This window comes from Panthera uncia, chromosome D4 (genome assembly GCF_023721935.1).
Source record: "Panthera uncia isolate 11264 chromosome D4, Puncia_PCG_1.0, whole genome shotgun sequence".
Lineage (NCBI taxonomy): Eukaryota > Metazoa > Chordata > Mammalia > Carnivora > Felidae > Panthera > Panthera uncia.
Genome location: NC_064807.1, coordinates 81,167,608 through 81,189,307, shown reverse-complemented (window position 1 = coordinate 81,189,307; position 21,700 = coordinate 81,167,608). Strand labels below are relative to the sequence as shown.

The following is a 21,700-nucleotide window of genomic DNA, read 5'->3' as shown; positions in this document are numbered from 1 at the left end:
TTTTGCTGAAAACAGATTCTCCCAAGCCAGTTCACCGCCAATCAATTAACGAATGATTACATCTCTAAAGAAACAGGCAATTGGCCAGATGAATCGAATGTATCTGTTAAACAAAAATTATTTCTTTTCACTAGGGCTTAGAAGCACGTCCATGACCCCTGTAGCCAGAGAATTAGCTCCTGGCATCCTGCTGCCCCAGTAGAGACTGAGCACATGACGATGGGACATCTGGTGACTATGAGATTGAGCTATGCATCACGAGCTGGCATTTCGGGTCCTCAAAGCCTTAGGTCCGGTGGGTGCGGTGGCACCACCTCATCATATATGAAAATAGTACATTAGTGTTTGGGCTCAACCAGGTTCAGAGGACAGAGCTCTGTGACTCTGAGGCCGGGGCCTGGGGCTTGCGAGGGCTGATGTAGATACTCACCCTTCAGGCCTCAACTCCAAGTCTCCTGCCCCCCATGATCTCATAAGGACCCTATGACTACACTCCAGCCGCAGCTCCTTTCCACTTGACCTCGAGGCTTGGCCACTGCCCTACTCTGGATGCGGGCTCACGAGGGCAGGTCACTGGGCTCAGCCTCTCTCGGCTGGAGACCGAAATGAACAAGAGTCTGCCTCTGATCCAGCAACGCTCACAGAGCATCTGTTGTATGCCTGGCACTTCGTTTGCTTTTGCCAATCTGAGGGGCAGGTTTCTCCTCTCCTTTGTGGGTATGGAAGACTCCGAGAAGCCAAGCGGCTTGCCCAAGGTCACACAGAGCGGAAGTAGCAGGTTGGAAATGAGGTCCAGGGGACTCAGGCCCATAGACGGGCCTCAAGGATGTCAGCTTCTCCTCATCTCCGGGTCATTTTTCCAGGGCCTCCAATTTTAGAGTTCTAGCTCAGTTCCCTCTGAGTTCCGCAGGAGTCGGCTGGGGCTCTTGGGAACAGAAGACATTAGGTTTCCTGTGCTGGGGGCCCCCTGCCACCCGGCCCCCAAACTACTGTCACCTTTTAATAGATTTCTCAGGGAATGAGTAATTTGTTGCTGGTGCCGGCTTGGCATTCGGCAGGAAGTCCCTGCAGGCCTGGAAGGTCAGCATGGAGCCACTCAAAGGCAACCGCTGGGGGAAGATAGTGGGTCAGTGCTGGCCGCTTAGCACAGCTGTGCCGCCAATTACTGCCCGGCCTGCTTCCTGCCGCAGACGTGCCCAGGGCCAGGGCTTTGAACCCTCGCAGGGAGGCCAGCTTCCAGTAAACAACCCAGGGCAGCGGGCAGATTGACAGCAGAAATGCAGGCGGCTGGCCGGCCACTGGTGCTGCTCACTGCTTCTGCTGGCAGATGGACAAGACCACAGTCCCCTGGGGGTCCCCCGGTCAGGGGCTCGGGGGCCGTCAGAGCCTCACTGCTGGGTAGACAGGCTCCTGCCACGTCCAGGGGGATTTCTAGGCCATAGTTTCTGGGCCACCGAAGATGAATTTTTTTCTGGGTCGGGAAATGAGCCTGGTCTGGGACCCCTTCCCAGCCACCAGCCTGGGAGCAGGGATTTGGAGAAAGAACTTGCAGACGGACAGCAGCGTCCTGCTTCTTCCTCTCTCCCCAGGAAAGCTCCAGAAAGATCTGGGGTGCAATGGTGGCACTGCCAGGCTCTCCAACACCGTCTTATTTGGCAGCTAAAAGAAAGGAGGTGCGCTCACTGCACGACTCTGTTTATGTGAAGTTCTAGAATGTTTGGGTATTAGAAAGTGATGGTCTCTTTGAGGGACTGACTGGAGGGAGCAGGAGGGAACTTTCTGGGCGGGGAGTGGAAGTGTTCATATCCATCTTTGTACTCTAATTAACATCCTTCCATGCACAAGCAGTAAATAGATGGATGTGAAGTGATATATGTGGGCTGGTGCTTGTCCCTAAGCAGCCACCTCAAGGCAACTGGCCCTATCCCCGTGGGATGGGGCCATTAACTAAAGCCCCGGCTGTTGACACTTCGGAAAGAGAACTTGGGGTGCCCACCAGCCCCCGATGCTTCACTCACTGTCTGCCGTGCTCCTTCAGGGCTCCCATGGGTCCAGAGGTGAATGGCTGTTTCTGTGCCCATGAGGCTGGATGGACCTAGCACGTGCTCCGTTGAAACATCCCATTGTGCCAGAGAGCAGACAGGGACTAAAACTTGTGGGGAGCCATTTTGAAAGGGCTCCAATGGCCAAATTTGGGGCAATGGAAGATCAAAATGATGAAGAACGTGAATGGGTTATGACATAGAATAAAAAAGAAATCCTTGAATTTGAAAAAAAAAAAAGAATTAAAAAAAACCCCAAGGGATTCCTTACAAAAGAGGGTCAACTAAGGAGCGATGGAAACAGAAAATGGCATCTTACAGTGAACAAAATCTGGGCAGAAATCATCGGTGGGTGTTACCACCAGTGGGTAAAAGACTACTGGGAATAGGGTATGCACGCAGTTTTCAAAGAATTAACCCACAAATTGACATTCTAATTATGTAGAGGAGAAAATCGTTTTACAAAAAGAGAAATCTGACAGATACCACCTTACCCAAATGGTTAAACCTCAGACCACTAATTTTGGGGGACACCTGGGTGGCTCAGTTGGTTAAGCATCCAGCCCTTGATTTTGGCTCAGGTCGTGATTTCATGGTTCGTGGGCTCAAGCTTCCCATTGGGCTCCATGCTGAGTGTGGAGCCTGCTCAGATTCTGTCTCTCTCCTCTCCTGCTGCTCCTCCCCACCCCCCTCAAAATAAATAAATAAATAAATAAATAAATAAGCATTAAAAAACCCACAAATACTGGGATAAGCCAATATCTTCTGCACCCTGAGAAAGGACACATCACTTACGAAGAACTTCCAGAAAATGCTTACCTGCCAAAATCATCAGACAAGTCTATGCTGAGGACCATCCTTCAGAACAACTGACCTGGCCTCTTCAAGAGAGAAGAACAAAAAGCCTGGAGACTGCTCCAGATTGAAGGAGGCTAAAGGGTCACAATGACCAATTCAATGGGGATCTCTGATTGGATCCAGATCACAAAAGTCATAAAGGTGACACTGGGGAATATGCAGACTAAATATTAGATAATTATATTGAAACCTTATTAAATTGTGTGAACGTGACAATGGTAATATGGGGTTTTTCGGTCTTTTTTTTTTTTTTCTCCTCAAATCTTATTAGGGAATAAGTGACAAATATAATTGTGTATATCTAGAGTGTACAGCATGATGATTTCATTACATATGACAAAATGATTACCAGTATCAAGGAAATTAAACACATCCATCATCTCCCATAGTTAACTTATGTGTATGTGGGGGGGGGGGGGGGGGGGGGTCAGAGTGCTTACCATTTCCTCTTGGCAACTTTCAAGTATGCAAAAAATGTCTACATATGTATCCTTCCCCAAGGAATAATTGCAATACTTCGCTTTCAGTTCATCAATGTTTACTACCCATTGACAGTGTGGCCAGTGCTGTGCTGGGTGCCAAAATAGAAACAAAAAGAGAGTATCTGCTTTCAGCCCTCAGGGACCCCCAACCTCACCAGGAGACCACAGCTAGATTCACAGGCTCCAAGCCAACCCCTGGTCCCAGATGAGACTAGGGTCCCCAGCGATCCAAAGCTATCTGCTCTGTTAGTGGGGGTTGAGACTAATCCACTGGTCTCTAAACTTCTTCTTCTTCCTTTCTTTTAAAGGTGTGTGTGTGTGTGTGTGTGTGTGTGTGTGTGTGTGTGTGTGTAAGTAATCTCTACACCAAATGTGGGGCTTGAGCTCACAACCCTGAGATCAAGTGTCACATGCTCCATCGACTGAGCCGGCCAGGTGCCCCATCCAAACTTCTTAATTTCTTGTTTCTTTATCTACAACATGATTTCCACTTGGGAAAATAAATATATATATAAAGTATATATTTATATTTATATATATTTTATTTACTTATTATATATATTTTTTTATATAAAATTAAAAGCTAACTTGAGGGTATGACAACACATCTAATATTTATAAGGATGCATTTTTTCCCTTCCAGTTTTATTGAGATATAATTGACACGTAATATTGTACAAGTTTAAGGTATCCAAATAGTGATTTGAGATATACATATATTGAGAAAGGATTACTACAACTAGTTAACGCCCATCACCTTATGTAGTCACAAATCTTTTTTATCTTGTGATGGGAACTTTTAAGATTTACTAAGTAGCTTTCAAAAATAGAATACAGTACTGCTACCCAGAACTTATTTATCTTTTTTTTTTGATGCATAATTGACATACAATGTCATTCGCTCCAAATATTACTTTCAGGTGTACAACCTAGTGATCTGACAATTCTATACATTACTCAATGCTCACCAAGGTGTCACCGTATGATATTATTACAGTATTATTGGCTTTATGCTCTATGCTAGACTTTTCATCTCTGTGACTTATTTATTTTATAACTGTAGGTTTGTGCCTCTTTATCTCCATCACCTATTTAACCTACCCTCCACACCCCTCCCCTCTGGGACCCATCAGTTTATTCTCTGTATTTAAGAGTCTGTTTGGTTTTTGTTTGTTTGTGTTTGTTTTGTTTTTTAGATTCCACATATAAGTGAAATCATATGGTATTTGTCTTTCTCCCTCTGACTTGTTTCACCTTGCATAATGTCCTTTAGGTCCATCCATGTTGTCATAAATGGCAAGATTTCATTCCTTTTTATGCATGAGTGATATTCCATTGAGTATATATACTACACCTTCTCTATCCATTCATCATCTATCGATGGACACTTCGGTTGCTTCTGTATCTTGGCTATTATAAATAATGCTGCAATAAATATACAGATGCATGTATCTTTTCAAATTAGTGTTTTTGTTTTCTTTGGGTAAATACCCAGTAGCAGAATTACTGGATCTTATGGTATTTGTAGGCATTGTGGTTTTGCAGGAGAATGCCCTCGTTTTGAGGAGAATCCTGTAGAAGTATTTTTGGAGACAACTGAATTCAGTGTGTGATATTCGACTGGCTCCTGGATCACAAAAATCATAATGGATGGGTTTTTTTAATTAAAAAAAATTTTTTTTATTTTTTTTTAATGTTTATTTATTTCTGAGAGAGAGAGAGAGAGAGAGAGAGAGAGAGACAGAGCATGAGTGGGGGAGGGGCAGAGAGAGAGGGAGACACAGAATCCGAAGCAGGCTCTGGGCTCCGAGCCATTAGCACAGAGCCCGACTCGGGTCTTGAACTCACAGACCGTGAGATCACGACCTGAGCCGAAGCCGGATGCTCAACCGACTGAGCCACCCAGGCGCCCCTAATTAAAAAAATTTTTTAGGTGATCTCTATGCCCAACGTAAGACTCAGACTCATGACCCCAAGATCAAGGGTCATACACTCTACTAACTGAATCAGCCAGATACCCGCATAATTGTTGTTACTGAGATAACTGGGGGAATTTGAAAGTAGATTGAATAATAGAGAGCAATATTGCATCCACACAATGGTATTGTGGTTAGGTAGGAGTATGTCCTTGCTTTTAGGAGATTCATGCTCTAGTTTTTAGGGGTGGATCGTTGTGTAAAGTTGTGTAACTTTCAGTTGGTTCATCGGAGAGACGGGGAGGGGCGATTGTTCATCGCATTACTCTTGCAACTTTCTGAAGGTTTGAAAAATTTCAACATAAAAAGTTGGGGAAAAATAATGGCTATGTAGAGAATTTGAAAAAAAATGCAGAGAGGCACAAGGAGTAAAATGGGAATAGCCTGATATCCCACCAGTGAGGAATTATAGCTGTTAGTAACATGATTTTTTTTACATACATAATGTACATATATGTCATAAATTTGGAACCACGTATACTCTGCTCACTTCTCACTCTTTCTTCTGTCATTAAACATGCATTGAAAACACATTTTTTAATGGCCTCTTATGTTCCATCAAAAAATATTCAGTTACTCTCCTGTTGTTTGACATTAAAGCGGTTTCCAGATTTTCTTTAGATTATTGCTATATATTATAATATAAAGAATCCAGTATAATATCTAATATGTGTAATCCACTATCTAATATATACCCAATATATAATACATTATAAAATTCAATATAATCCATTTTAAATAACGCCACAATGAGCATTTTTACACACCAATCTTTGAGGATAAGAGTCCTAGGAGTGGAATTTTGGGGTTAAATGCCCTGAACTTTTTCAAGGATCTTGAACTTAAAAAAAATCCAGCTTTCCTGAGGTATAATTGATACACCAGAAAAAAAAACTGTATAGATTTAATACACACTGTTAGATGAGTTTGGACATGTGTATGCATACATCTGTGATGCCCTTACCACAATCAAGGCAATAAACGTATCCATATGCCTCCAATAGTTTCCTTTTTTTCTTATGGGGTGTGTGTGTGTCCCAAGGACACTCACCGTGAGAGCTACCCTCTTAACAAATTTTGAGGTGCACAATACCGTGTTGTGAATCGTAAGCGCTGTGTCATATAGGATTCTGAACTATTTGGCAAACGGCTTTTCAGGAAGCTTGTATCATTTTACACTCCCACTAACAAACTACAAAAGTTAGGCACATCATTGCTAACACTGAGTGTTATTATTAGAAAAAATGTCTTTGCTAGATTTGATAGTGACAACAGCACAGCCAGTGAGAATGGTCCGGTGGACACATTTTGGTCCTTCTCTTGCCTGACTGTCATCGGGACCCTCCCTCCATCTCCAGCCTTCTCCCCCGTCGTGGTGGCTGTGATGTCATTCTCCCCTGGTCCCCGCCTGCCTCCCTGCCTGTGCCTTCTCTCCCCACTTCGCCTGTGCCTCATCTTTACTTGCCTGATAAATTACTGTCCCTGGCCTCTGTCCTTGGCTCCCCTCTCTCCCTCTGCCCACCCTCCTGTGGCATCTTATCCACACTCGGGACTTGCACCACTTTCTCGAGAACTCTTGTACCTCTCCCCAGCCCAGCCCTCCAAGGCAAGATGTCCTAAGGGAACCCACGTGGAAATTCCTGCCCCCCCAAGTCAGAGCCCTGGAGAATGTCACTATCTCCAACCTCTGACCACATCCCGTCTATCCGACTTTCTGTAGTATGTCTTGAAACTGTTCCCTTCTTGCCAAGGTCACTGCCATCACTCAAGTTCAGGCCACCTTCATCTCCTCCCTGCTCTCCTACTTCCGGCCTCTCCCTGTCCATCCATCTTCTGACCAGTTGCCAGGTAGATTTTCACAACACACTGTGTGATCGCGTCATCCCCCTGATTAGTACCAGAGGAGGGGCTCCCAGGTCCCGCCTGCCTTGGTTCCTGCCGAGTGTCCAGCTCCCCTGCCCCCAACCCCTCTCATTTAATGCTTCCCCACATGCCCGGCTCTTTAATGCCTGCACAGGTCTGCTCAGCCTGTCCCTTCCTTCGGGAGTGCACATTCTCTTCCTCCTGCCACCCCAGCTAGCCAGCTCCTGCTCCTCCTCAAAGTTCTGTTCACACTCCCACGTTTTGTTTAAAGGACTCGCTGACGCCTTTCCTCCCCTGGGGGAGCTGCCCTCTCTTTCTTTGTACTTCTTTGTACCCTGTGCAGTCCCTATCAGAAACTTCTGGTCTTTTAACTCTCTTATTCATTTCTGTATTCATTTTTCTTGAGGGCAGAGTCTTTGTGTTCCTGTGCCGGGCACAGTGCCAGACACAGAAGTGAAGTTTGTTCAAGGAACGTCTGAATGAATGAATGAATGGGGTAGCATTTGCCTCGCTGTGGAAAGGCACGGCAAGTCTAGGACCGTAGAGAAGATACAGAGGAGGATGTGCCTCGGAGACACATTCAGAGGTAGGCTTAGCTGGAGAAAGCATCCGTCAGCTGTGGTCCAGCAGCCCCAGGATGCCTTGTTTGGATGACATGCTCTGCTCAAACTCTCTTTGTCAAGTAAGCAGCCCCTTCTCCCAAGAGAGGACGTGCTGCTTCTCTGCTCACAAGCCTGCCATGGCTCCCCAGGGCCCTCGGGACACGCCCAGGCTTCAGAGCCAACCTACCTGTCCCGTATAGTTGGAGCCCACCCAGCTAACTATCCTCACCTCTCCACCTCGCCCCTGCCCTGCGGCCACACCCACCTACCTGCTCTTCTGCAGACCTGGCAAGCCCTATAACCTCCCCCCCCCCCCCCCCCCACGCCTTTGTATGGGCTGTACTTCTCTTTGGAAAGCTCTTCCCTTCTCTCTACTCTCTTCCTCAAAGACCTGGTGTCAGCTTCGCCTCCCCAAGGAGGCCTGCCCTCAACGACCAGGTACTCACATCTACCCGAATCTCCTCTGTGATGCAAACAATCCCACTTTCTGCAGCCCACACTCCAGGGACCCACGTCTCAGCCTTGACTCTCCCTCCCTGTGGCCATGGGCCTGTCCCTTGTCACTCCGAGTCTCAGTTGCTCTTTCTGTTCCTTCCCACTCAGGGCATCCCCCCTGTGATTCCCGCCCTCATGGTTTATTAAGAGAATCAGATATGTTGAAAGGAGAGGCCGGGACAGGCCTGGGTTCAAATTCTGGTTCCTTTGCTAACCAGCTACGTGACCTTGGGCCAGGCACCTCCTCTCTTTCAGCTTACAGTTCCCCACCCTTGCGCTGGAAATCTAACAGCACCACCTGGGTAGCTGGGAGGATTAATGAGGTTGTGGCATGCAAAGTGCTTAACAGAACACCTGTTCTACATCTGGAAAGCTCTCAATGGGTGTTGACCATGATGATTAAACCAGGCAGAGAAAGGATTTATAATAAATTCTAATGTGCTACGGTAGCGGGAGGTATTCGCTGATTTCCCAGAGACTTGTACAAGCTCCAGATGGGGAAAGGGGGGGTGGTGGTGGTGCCCACTCCTGCTCACCGTCAGCTGGGGGGTCACTCCATAGGGGCTCATTTCATTCTCTGGGGTTAGGTAGTGAAACACCCATCCCAGGCCTCGTTTACAGTGATTGGGATTTTGTGGGTCTCCTCAGGGCACCCCAAATCCGCTAACTGTCCCAGGGGAGTCCGGAGTGGGTGGCGGGAATCCACATGGCTGGGACACGGCCGTGGGCCCGCTGTGCCTTCCCACTGGGCATCTGTGGCTGGGCAGTGAGGTTCGGCACCTGGGCGCTGTGCCAGGCGCCCTGAAGCCTGGAGCAGCTGCTCTAATTCATGCAAAGGAAGGCGCCCAGGTTTGCCCTGTCTATTTATAGCTTATTTATGAAGAAGGAAAAACAAGGGCCCAGTTGCCTTAGCAACCAGGAGCATCATGGGCTGCTTTCCCTGCAGTGGGAAATTGGCCAAGACTCCCGGTGGGGGGCACCCCCGGATGTGTGTGTATCCTGACAGAGGATGGGGGTGAACCTTCTAGGACCTGTCCCACTCTGGATTCCTAGCAGCCTACAGGCCACCTCCAGAGGCCCCAAGACAGAGAGGGTGCTTGCCAGGCCCTTGGAAAATCCGGGGTGATGCAGGGGGCCACGCACAGCTGAACTCTCTGTGGAAAGACACGCTCTGGTCTCTCGGTCTCGGTGCTGACTCCTGTCCTGTGGGTGCCCACCCTGCTGCCTCAGACCCTCTTGGGAACGTCTTCTGGCTGTGATCTGATGCCCCTAAAGGGCACTTAGTGCAGTGAACTGAAGGTGTAGTTCCCAGACCAGCACTCCTTAAGGCTGTGATCTGGCCAAGAGCCTGGCACCAAGGAGGGGCTTTAATAAATACTGAATGAACGCATAAATGAAGTGCTTTCATTCAAAGTGCATGGTCTTACTCAGGACGCATGAGGTAAGGGAAACATTGTAATGTTCTCTCATTTTACACATGGGGAAACTGAGATTCAGAGACATGAAGAGACCAGCCTGAGATCACACAGCTGGGAAATAGCTGGGCTGGATGAGAATCCTTAGGGAGGAAACCTTGCTTTTGCTCGGGCAAAGCCCCAGGGAACATGGGAACTTGGGTTCCAGCTGAGCCGTAATCGAAGGGAGGTGTGGTTCTGTGTGTGGTCTGGGGCTGAGAGCCATGTGGTTTATATCTTGACTGCCAGTTGTCAGCTGTGCAGCCTTGAATCATTGGCTTCACCTCTCTGGGCCTCAGCTGTTTCATCTGTAAAGTGGGGCAGTGTTGCCCGGTCCTTGGGGACCTCTAGCTCCCCGAGAGGGCAGGGACAGTATCTGTCTCCTAATCGTCTGTTTTTCCAGTGTTGGCACAGTCTCAGCGCCTGGGATGATGAGGAGATCCTGTGTACAAAGCAGATTGGGTGTTCTCAGGGAAGGTGGGTTGTTAACTATATTACTAGGGAACTGAGGCACAGAGAGCTTGATGGTTCCCCTGAGATCACACAGCCAAATCCAGAGCTTTACTGGTCTGTCAAGTTTTGGGGCCCTTGCTGGGGATTAAGTGGGACTGTGTCCACATCCTGGGGAGGGCATTCTGGACAGGGTTGCAGTCCCAGGGGACAGCAGTCATGTTGGACAGGGAGGCTGAAGCAGGGGTCTCTGAGTGCTGGGGACCGGGAGCTGCCCTTCAAGCCACTGAAGGGACCGAGGCTCTGTCACAGGCTGAGTGGAGCTTGCCTGGCCTTGGGCTGAGCCTCTCAAAGGCCAGGCCCAGGCTGCCTGGAGGCTCTCTGTCGCCCTCTGCTGGCTCCAACTGTCTTTGCTGGGCCACCTCCAGAGGCCCCAAGACCGGCAATGCCTCCCCTCCAGCTGTCTGAGAGCGATAACGGTACCTAAGAGATCCACGTAAGAGGAATGCCCCGGGACAAACCGAGATCACAAATCATTTCCAAATCCTTCCATATCCTGGGTCTCACCCAGACTCTATGGCAACACAGGCGCCCTGCCACCGCCCTCTGGGGGCTGCGGGCTGCTGTGCTTCCTTTGCCGCAATCGCATTCGAGTCATCACTGTATCTGGTGATTGGCTGCCCATCGTTGACGTTCCTTGGCGTGTAGAAGCATCACACACTTCTGCCTTCAAGTCCACAAAGCTCTCCCTGTGTGAATGTCTGTCTGTAAACTCGCCCCACCTCTATTTATTTATTTATTTATTTATTTAGAGACAGTGCAAGTGGGGGAGGGGCAGAGAGAGAAGGAGAGAGAGAGAGAATCCCAAGCAGGCTCTGTGCCATCAGCACAGAGTCCGATGTGGGGCTTGAGCCCAAGAACCATGAGGTCATGACCTGAGTCAAAATCAAGAGTCGTCGCTTAACCAACTAAGCCACCCAGGCGCCCATAAATTTCCCCTTTTTAACAGGACATCAGTCATACTGGGTTAGGAGCTACCCCAATTCCCTTTTTTGTTGTTTTTTTAATGGTTAGTTTTGAGAGAGAGAGTGCGAGAGGGGGAGGGGCAGAGAGAGAAGAAGACAGAAGTTCGGAAGCAGGGTCTGCGCTGATAGCAGAGAACCAATGTGGGGCTCAAAACCCTGTGTGTGTGTGGGGGGGTGGGCCTGGGTGGCTCAGTTGGTTGAGCGTCCAACTCCGGCTCGGACATGATCTCACAGTTCGTGAGTTCGAGCCCCATGCCGGCCTCTGTGCTGACAGCTCAGACCAGGCTTCGGATCTTCTCTCTCTCTCTCTCTCTCTCTCTGCTCCTCTGCTGCTCACGTTCCATCTGGCTCTCTCTCAAAAATAAATAAACATTAAAAAAATTAAATAAAAAAAAAGAAAAGAAACCAATGCGGGGTTCATAAGATCATGACCTGAGCTGAAGTTGGATGCTTGACTGACTGAGCCACCCAGGCGCCCCCCTAATGACCTCTGTAACTTAATTGCTTCTGTAAAGGCCCTGCATCCAAATTAGGTCACATTCTGAGGTATTGGGGGTTGGGACTTCAACATAAGAATCTAGGGGTGACAGGGGCGCCTGGGTGGCTCAGTCAGTTGGGTGTCTGACTTTGGCTCAGGTCATGATCTCACAGTTCGTGGGTTCGAGCCCCACATTGGGCTCTGTGCTGACAGCTCAGAGCCTGGAACCTGCTTCGGATTCTGTGTCTCCCTCTCTGCCCCTGCTCATGCTCTGTCTCTCCCTCAAAAATAAAGAAACACTAAAAAAATAAAAAATATATAAAAAAAGAATCCTGGGGTGACAAAATCCAGCCCCTAACATGCGGAGAGGAGGTATATCTGGTTCATCTTGTGTTCATTCCCTTGAGGCTGGGCCCAGGGCAGGAGTGAGAGAGTTTGATGAATATTGTACAGGCGGTTCTAGGATTATTTCCTGATTCCCACGGCATCCAGGGCATGTCAAACTGTCCTGTCTTGGTCTTATGGTGATGAGTCTCTGTCATCAGGAAATGGACTTCTCTAGAGCAGAGCTCAGATCTTCTCATTTTTGACAATCACCAGAGGATATACTCAGACTTTTTCATCGGTAGATTCCTGTGGAGGTAGGTAGGTGAGCCTTCATTTTCCTAATTCCACACAAAAGGCCCAGAAAAGTAATGAAAGAGAATTCAATCTTTGACAAATATTTATTGAACACACAGTTGTGACAGACTATGTCACTTCATTCCACAGTTACTGAGGCTGTCGCTTACTTGCTATGAAATGAATGTATTAATATTAAGTACTATTTATTGAAAAGCTGCTATATGCCAGGGATACAAGCTTTCCATGTACAATTTTCAATTCTTACAGCAGCCTTTTACAAATCAAAATAAAATTAATCTAACATAAAATGCACCGTGCAGTTTGGTGGTTTTTAGTATATTCACAATGTCATGTAATCATTACCACAGCCTAATTCCAGAACATTGTCATCACTCCAAAAAGAGACTTTGTGCCTCTCAAACAGTCACTCCCCATTTTCTCCCCCCATTTCCTAGCAACCACTAATCTAGTTTCTCACTGGAAACTAGTGATTTGTCTAGTACGGATTTCACAGAAATGGAACCATATTACATGTGATTTTTTTGTTTTTGTTTTTGTGCTTAGCTTCTGTCACTTAGTGTAGTATTTTCAAAGTTCATTCCTGTTGTGGTATTTATCAATGCTTCATTCCTTTTTATGGCCGAGTAATATTCTGTTGTATGGATGTACCACATTTTGTTTCCAAATGATGGACATTTGGGTGGTTTCTATTATTTGGCTATTATGAATAATGCTGCTATGAATGTTTGTGTACACGTTTTTGTGAACATATGCTTTTGATTCTCTTGGGTATATACTTCAGAGACAAATTGCTCAGTCTATGTTTAACATTTTGGGCAACTGCTGAACTGCTTCCCAGCAGATGTGTATGAGGGTTCGGGGTTCCCCATAATCCTCGCCAACTTTTGTTATTTTCTGTCTTTTTAATTATAGCCATCCTAGCGGGTGTCCATTGTGGTTTTGGCTTGCATTTCTCTAATGACTGATGATGTTGAGCATCTTCTCATGTGCTTCTTGTTCATTTTCACAGCAGTCTCTTGAGATAGCAGTTATTTCCATTTGGCAGCAGAGGAAAGAGATTCAGAACTGAGAGGACTCGCTCAGTGTAAGGAGGACGTGACACTGTGCCTGGAACTCGCGTGTGTCTGTGTCCTAAGCCCCCATGGAGTCTGATCTACAGTAGACACGGCTCTGGTGTGGTCAGCAGGAGTCTGGTCTCCCGTGCCACCAACTTGGACAAGTCCTTTCCCGGCCCCCAGCGTTAGTTACTCCTCCGCGCCACTTGGGGCGAAATACTCCAAACACGTCCGGGCTCCTCTAGGAGTCCAGAACTCTAAGATCAATCGCCCTGGCGCGGAGTTTGCCCCGCCCCTTCAGGCCAGGTCGCCGCAGGCGCCGGAAGTGCCCTGCTCTTTTTTGCTAGTTCCCGCCCGTGTTCCGGAAATACTTTCTCGGGAAGATGGCGGCTGTGTCGGTCTATGAGTCCCCGGTCGGAGGTTTCTCTTTTGATAACTGTCGCAGGTGTGGCCGTGCTCCGGGCCAGGTTCAGGGCGGGAGCGGCAGTGCGGTGCCGGGGTCGGAGCTGGGCCGCGGTCTGATCTGGGAAGTCCAAATGAAGGGTGAACGGCGGGGCCTGCGGCCTGCGCCCCGCGGCCCGTGTGACTCAGGGGAATGAGGGCCTGAGAGTGGGTTTCTCTCAAAGCCGAGTTTGCCTTTCCGCTTGCCCAGCGCACCCGGCTAGTCCCCATCTCTGCCTCCTTGGGCGAGATGCGGCCCCTCTCTGACGCTTTGCATGCCGAATAACGCGACACTAGTCCTGATCTTGAGGGGATTCGGTGAACAGAGGGATGGAAAGCGAATAGTAGCTTTTCTCTTCCTGAGTTCCCTATTAGACCTTCTTCGTGCCAGTGCGGCGCAAGGTGGTCCTGCCCTTCGACGCTTTATTCTCTGCTTTGCTTTCAGAAATGCCGTCTTGGAAGCTGATTTTGCGAAGAAAGGGTACAAGCTTCCAACGGCCCGGAAGACTGGCACGACCATCGCGGGGGTGGTCTATAAGGTGAGCAGGGATAGGCCAGCAGCAGCAGTGACAGCTGATTACGGGATGCAGGCCACTTGGCCTCCATTCGCTTCTCTGGGCTCTGTCAAGAAGGGTGCATATTTCAGAGAACGTCAGGAAAAGGGCCTTTGGGATTTGTCGGGAGGTTTTGTGCGTTTAGTAACAGTTTATATTCTTTCTTCACTTTGCAGAATTTTTGACAGGAGACCAATACTTTTCTGTCTTAACGTACTGCTTTGGGAAGCAGGGTGATATAATGGGAGAATACAAGATTTCTGGTCAGACAGGTGTATGTAGCCATTTAACTTTTATGCTGCTTCCAGCTTTGGGCAAGTCACTTCTCACAGCCACGCTTTCCTGCCCATCAAACGAACAGAGTAACTCCTGCCTTAAATTGTTGAAAGGGTCGAAAGAGAGAATGGTTATCGTGGTTAAAGATAAAGGGTGGCATATTTTATTTTATTTTATGTTTTGAACATTATTTATTTTGAGAGAGAGAGAGAGAGAGCGAGTTTGCACACATGTGTGAGCAAGGGAGGGGCAGAGAGAGAAGGAGAGAATCCCAAGCAGGCTCCATGCTGTCAGCGCAGAGCCAGACTTGGGGCTCCATCTCACCAGCCCCTCAAGGGTTTGGGGGGAGCAGAGGACGGCTAACATTGTTTTCCCTAGAGTAGAGAGCTGCGGGTTTGTATATGTGAACTTGTTTTAAAATATATGTTTTTAAAAATAGGATGGCATAGTTCTTGGAGCAGATACAAGGGCAACTGAAGGGATGGTTGTTGCTGACAAGAACTGTTCAAAAATACACTTCATATCTCCTAACATTTAGTAAGTATCAGTTAGTTTGAATAGCTCTTATATTTTCAAACTTGCCAGAGCCAACATTGAATTTACTGTGTTCCTTACTAAAACCTGTTGTTTAACTTGTATTTTCTTTTTATCTCCCTTAAATGGTATTTTCATCTGCCTGTCACCTGAGCTGGTTATCCTCACGTTCTCTCTTTGCTTTAGTCTTTAATTCGCTTGGTCCCAGTTCTGTTTCAGCTGTTCCGTCTGCTAAAGCCTTAGTTCATATGCTTGTTTCTCAGCTGGACTATTGCATTTGTCATTTGTTTGTTTGTTTGTTTGTTTGTTTATAGCAGATTAAAACCCCCAAGTCATTTTTTACCTTGAGAGAGAGCTCAGGGGAGGGGCAGAGAGAGAGAATCCCAAGCAGGCTGTGCAGGATCAGTGCAGAGCTTGTTGTAGGACTTGAACTCACAAACCATGAGATCATGACCTGAGCCGAAGTCAGCTGCTTAGCTGGCTGAGCCACCCAGGGGCCCCTGCATTTGTCATTTAAATGGCCTCTTTGCCTTTGGTCTCTTTATTATCTGTTCTTTTGCCATATTGAATTTTGTAAAACACAGATCTGATTATGTCTTTTTCTTCTTTAAAAACATTTCAAGAGACTTTTCACATTTCCACACTGCTTTCAGAATAAAATTGAAACTCTGTAGCATGATATTTAAGATCTTGCACAATGTCACAAAAATTTACCTTTTCAGCGTATTTAGCTGCCATCATCTTGTGTTCCAGTTACAGCCAGACCGTCCCTGTTCGCTTCATCTCTAAGCTCTTTCACCTTTGCTTTTGCCAGTCCCTCTGCTTAGAATTGCCCTTTCCTCTTGTTTTTACAGTGTTTCTTATTTGATCCTTTCAAATCCAGCTCATATGAAACCTCTTCTCAAAGATCAGAATTAATCGCTCTCTCCTCCAGTTTCCCATAGCATTTTGTACTAATGCTACTATATCATATTATATAAGGTATTAGATATTTTGCCTACTTTTGTTTCCTGCACTCAACTTTGCAATCAAGTACCAGGACTGTTTCATATTTTCTTTATTCTCAGCACTTTGTAATGGCTGGTACCTGGTAGTAAATGCTTGGTGAATGTTAAATTTTAAGGTTTTTAATATGTCTTGCTCTTTGGTACAATTCAGATATGTTTTTAGGAGTAGTAAAATGCTCAGTCTGGTAAGAGCACAGAAGCTAATGATTTGAAATGTTCTGTTGAGGCACAGAAAATATATTTGCATATAACAAGATGAGTGTTCTCAGTTATGTAAGATTAGAGTAGTTAACAGTGCAGAATATGCGCAAAAACATCTCTCTGTGTACCTAAACTTGATGGAAGTTATCCAAGAAGCGACACTTCTAATTGAGCCCTTTGGCAATTGAATTTCATCTAAGTTTCTAATTGTATTTTTTAGTTGTTGTGGTGCTGGGACAGCTGCAGACACAGACATGACAACCCAGCTCATTTCTTCCAATTTGGAGCTCCACTCTCTCTCCACTGGCCGCCTTCCCAGGGTTGTGACGGCCAATCGGATGCTGAAGCAGATGCTTTTCAGGTAAGATTCCAGGATAGGGATTTCTATAGCATCTTTTTCTTATGTCTTAGGTTTTTGGCATCTGGGAACCTAGAAACTACAGAAAAAGCATTCAGGTATACACATTTTATTCTAGAAATCAGTTGTTAACCATTTTAATTTCAGAAGGCTTTTTGATTATGTATTTGAATTTATGGGGTCTGTTTTTTTCCCCCATGAAGGTAACACATGTGACCAACCAAGTCATTTCCTGAGGCATAGGGTATTACTGGATTACAAACAGTCCTCTTTTGTTTATAGAAAGAAAGTTACCTTTGAGTTCATCTTGTGAACACAGACACAGACAGTTGGTTTTTTTCTCTCTCTTGTAGGGACAAAGTAGCAGTGAAATAAAAAATTGTATTTATAGTTGGCTGTGAGTGGGTATAATAACATTAATATTAACCCACATTTACCTGTCTCTTTGTGCTGGGTCCTGTGCTTCGTGCTTTATGCACGATCTCCTTTTATCCTTGGAACTCTGAGATAGGGACTGTTAACATCAATATTTAAGTGAAACTGAGGCTTACAGAAGTATAGTCACTTGCCTGATCTGACCTTCATGCCATGCTGACTCCCACCCACAGCTCCTCTCAGTTTTGTCTCCTTTTTTTCCTTAATCACATCATCACTTTACGTTTGTGTAGGTCTCCTGGTTTTCAAATCCAAAGTCTCTTTTCTCATTTGCTTCTCATTTGCTCCTCGTAAAGAGAAGAGAGGCCGTGTATTAGAGCAGAGCTTGGAAACAGCCTGAGCATTTAGTCATGGGTTAGAATACCAGCTTCTCTTTTGGAGACCTGCATTACCTTTAATAGATTCCTCTTTCTCTTTCTCTCTCTCTCTCTTTTTTTTGTTTTGGAAGTTGATCAGAGGCCTTTATTATTCTGGTCCTCCTCATTCATTAAGCAGCTTACAAAAAACATTTTCTTTATCTCTGCTCCGAGCAGCAGCTGTATCGAGGCCTGCAAGATTAAAGGGAAGCAGGAATAGAAAGCAAAGATTGTAAGCTGCCAGCACACAGGCCATGTTCTGCTTGTAGAGAAATTATATTTGGGTCACAGTGTCTTTAAAATTATAGTGGTCAATAAATCTAAATTGGGGAGATTGGAATTAAAAATCTGGATTTCTGGCTTTTTTAAAAAATGTTTTTATTTATTTTTTCTGGCTTCTTTTGAAAAAATTCAGAAAGAGGGTGGGATGATAGGCGGCAGTAATCTTCTGGAACTGAGTGGCAGATGTTGCTTTTAGAAGTGGGAGAAGTGCTGTGGTCTGTCGGTCCTTGCCTGGTTTCACTTCCTGCTTGCCTGGCCCTTGCCTTCCTGTGAACTTGTGGGTCTTTGTGAGTCTAGCATGGCCCTGGGCTCTCAGCACATGGCTGTGAGGCACAGCGTAGCTGTGTAGCAAGGGCTGTGGCATAGTTCCCATTTTACAGGTGGGAAGACCAGGACTTAGAAGTTTATGGGTAGGAAGTCTAGTCGTATCTACCTAATCCGTGCTCTGGCTGTACTGAGCCCTTATGTCAGTGATTTCCTTTTGTTTATGTCCATGGTCATCGTTGTAATCCTGGAGAATTACCGCTTATCAAATAAATTTTCCCAGTACAGTGGTGAGAACTTGTTAAAGCACATCTGTTATCAAGAGTTCTGAAGACCTTTGTGATTTTGATTTTAAATTTAAAGCTCCCTCTGGTGGTTTGTGTGGTGCATTACATTTAAAACAATTTTTAAACTTGTAAAATTGCAGTTAATAGCAAATGTTCAAGATTCTTTCCAGTCATCTCGCTAAACTTAGCAGATGTTTCTGTTAATCTCTTTAGAGTGTTTTAGGAATTCTAAATTCACTTTTTTCAACGTTTTAATGTTTTTAGTTACTTTGCAAAATTTGCAAAATTTTAGTTACTTTGCGCAAATTAAATTTTACCAATGTTTTGAGAGGATCATTTAAAAATTTAACCAGGATGCTTGTGGTTCATTATATCTTCTTACATTTTTGTTGAGTTACATAAAATGAGTTACAAAAAATAAAGTGGTATAAGGGGGAAAAACAGAGGATTTGACTTTAGAGGTTTTGGTTCAGGTCTCATCTAAAGCACTTAGAGTTGTGTGACCTTGGGCTGTTCATCTGACCTTTCTTAACCTCATTTTCTTCCTCAGTAAAATGAGGATAATAGTTTCTGACTCTGACTTGAGGAGGAAATGAATAAAGAAGCAAGGCTTACAATAATGCCTAGTACAGGGCCTGATGCACAGTTAGATCCCCATAAAATTCAGAGGCTGAGAAAGAGAACAAGATGTAGTCAAGGTGCTATTACTGTTCTATTTTTCCCAGAGTGACCCATTTCTGTGTAGGTGAGTTGGTGAAGAAAGGGGGTTTGATAAATAGAAGTGGACATCTTTTCCCTCATTTAAGCAGTTTTTTTATTTTACTTGTATGATGGCTGGATGTATTACTGTTCCTTCTGAGCATAAGCCTCCTAGTTGAATCTAATAGAAGTCTTTGTGGTTCTGTATTCTAGAAACTCTTTGAATATATAGCGACTCTTTTATTTATTATATTAGTGATGCTTTTTTTCTTAGGAAAGAATAAATATACATTGTAAAAAAGTTGGAAAATACTGAAAAGCCCAAAGGAAAAGGTAAAGATTTTACAATTCAGGGAGAATCACGTTTTGGTTGGGTATGTGTACTCCCACTCTTTTAAGTTGTTTGTTCACCCATTCATTTGTTCCTTCTTTGCTTCCTTCCTTATTACTAGTGTGTGTTCACAGTAAAACTTAAGACAGAAGATAAGAGATAAACTAAAAATACAAAAATTATCTGAGTTCCTACTACCCATAAGCAATTGGTGCTAGCAGGTTGCTGTATGCCTTTCAAGCTTTTTTTCCACTTACTAATACATATTTTGTTCCATAAAAATGGGATCATAGTTGTATATTCTATCCTAGAATACAACCTAATCTTCCCATCTGCCAGTTCGTGTTGCATAGTTTCCATTTGGAGCATTTCAAAATGAATATCACCTTTGAAACAATTTTTGTAAAAGTAACATGCGATGATTATAAAAAATTCCTACAGTGGAAATGTGAAAAGAAGGAAGTAAATGTTACGTGATGTTTCGTTACTTAGACACAGATATTGTAAACCTTTGAGAACTATCTCTTCCAGACGTTTTATACTGTTGCTTATGTGCTCATTTATTACCAAAATGGAATCCTGTGTGTGGTTTTGTAACTGACCTGTTCTCATAATAGTATATCATGATTGCTGTTCCCAGTGGTAGAAGGGTTTTTACCTTGAGCCCACAGAGGTGTTCTGGAGACCTGTAACCCTCCCAAAACAGTAGAACCTGTGTGTACATTGTTATGGGGTCAGGGTTCCACAATATGAATCCGTTTTTAAAGGGGTCTATGACCCATCAGTATTAACTTTTGGTGGTATCGCAGTATTCCATTCTCTAGATGTGCCATAATTTAACCAGTTTTTGAATTTTAACAATATTGCTCGTTTTAAGGTAGTCCATGAACCTTTGAAACATAGAACCTTTAGGTACTTACTTGTGTGATTGATTTCTCAGGCTGTATTCTAAAGTAAATTCCTAGAAGTGGATTATTGAGTCAAAGGTATGCATGTTGAACATTTTGATACATACTGCCAAAACCACCCTTTGGAAAGGTTGTACTAAGTTGCACTACCATCAGTAGTGTAGGAGAAATAGCCAAACTATGGAAAGAGCCCAAATGTCCATTGATGAATGGATAAAGAAGATGTGGTATATGTGTTCAATGGAATATTACTCAGCCATCAAAAAGCATGAAACCTTGCCATTGAAATCTTGGAACCATGTGGATGGAGCTAGAATGTATTATGCTAAGTGAAATAAGTCGGTTAGAGAAAGGCGGATACCATATAATTTCACTCGTGGAATTTGAGAAACAAAACAGGTGAACATAAGGGAAGGGAGATAAAAGAAGAGAGTTGGAAGCAAACCTTAGGAGACTTTTTTGTTTGTTTGTTTGTTTGTTTGTTTGTTTTGGGGAGTGGGGAGGGACAGAGAGATGGAGACACAGAATCCAAATCAGGTTACAGGCTCTGATCTGTCAGCACAGAGCCCGATGTGGGGCTCGAACTCACAGACTGCGAGATCATAACCTGAGCCGAAGTCGGTCGCTTAACCAACTGAGCCACCCAGGCGCCCCAAGAGACTTTTAACTATAGAGAACAAACTGAAGGTTGGTGAAAGGAGATAGGTGGGGGATGGGCTAGATGGGTGATGGGTATTAAGGAGGGCACTTGTGATGGGCACTCGGTGTTATATGTAAGCGATGAATCACTAAATTGCACACCCTGAAACCAGTTTTACTGTATATGTTAACTAGAATTTAAATAAAAACTTGAAATTAACAAAAATAGTGTATGAGAAAACGTCACACAGATCTGGATCGTGTAGTGTTCTGTTGCATAGCTATATGTATATCAATTTGTTTAGCTAGTTCTGTTTCCGCTTTTTTGGCATCATAAACTGTTGCAGTAAACATCCTTGTGCATTTATTTCTGTGTATCTGTCTTAATATATCCTTAGAATTTGATTCCTGGAAGTAGCGTTTCTGGGTCAGTTTTTGAGGATTACAATAACTTGCCAAAGTATTTTAGATTCTTTTAAAGACATCAGACAGGTTATATTTAGCTTGGAGGGGAACTAACTGATTATTGTTGACTTTATGTAAACACTGTGTCTGGTAGGCAGTTGGGGTAGTGGGTCAGGCACTGGACCTTGCTGGGGGTGGTGGGTCTGGTAATTCCCCCTCCTTATCCCAGAGCCCAGAGAGCTAGTCTTGACCCTGCTATTACCTCATGTGGCTTAGGACTTGTTTCTTTTCCTCTGCC

The 21,700-nt window shown here is 45.0% G+C and overlaps 1 protein-coding gene across 1 annotated transcript in view; it reads left to right on the top strand.

The window, feature by feature from the left end:
* Window positions 1-13,761: 13,761 nt before the first annotated feature.
* PSMB7 (proteasome 20S subunit beta 7) overlaps window positions 13,762-21,700 on the top strand; it is a 58,895-nt gene continuing 50,956 nt past the window's right edge. The window contains exons 1-4 of the mRNA XM_049637696.1: window positions 13,762-13,870; window positions 14,312-14,405; window positions 15,136-15,233; window positions 16,659-16,799. Coding sequence (XP_049493653.1) covers window positions 13,809-13,870; window positions 14,312-14,405; window positions 15,136-15,233; window positions 16,659-16,799 — 395 coding nt within the window. The 5' untranslated portion in view covers window positions 13,762-13,808. The remainder of the gene's footprint in view (window positions 13,871-14,311; window positions 14,406-15,135; window positions 15,234-16,658; window positions 16,800-21,700) is intronic.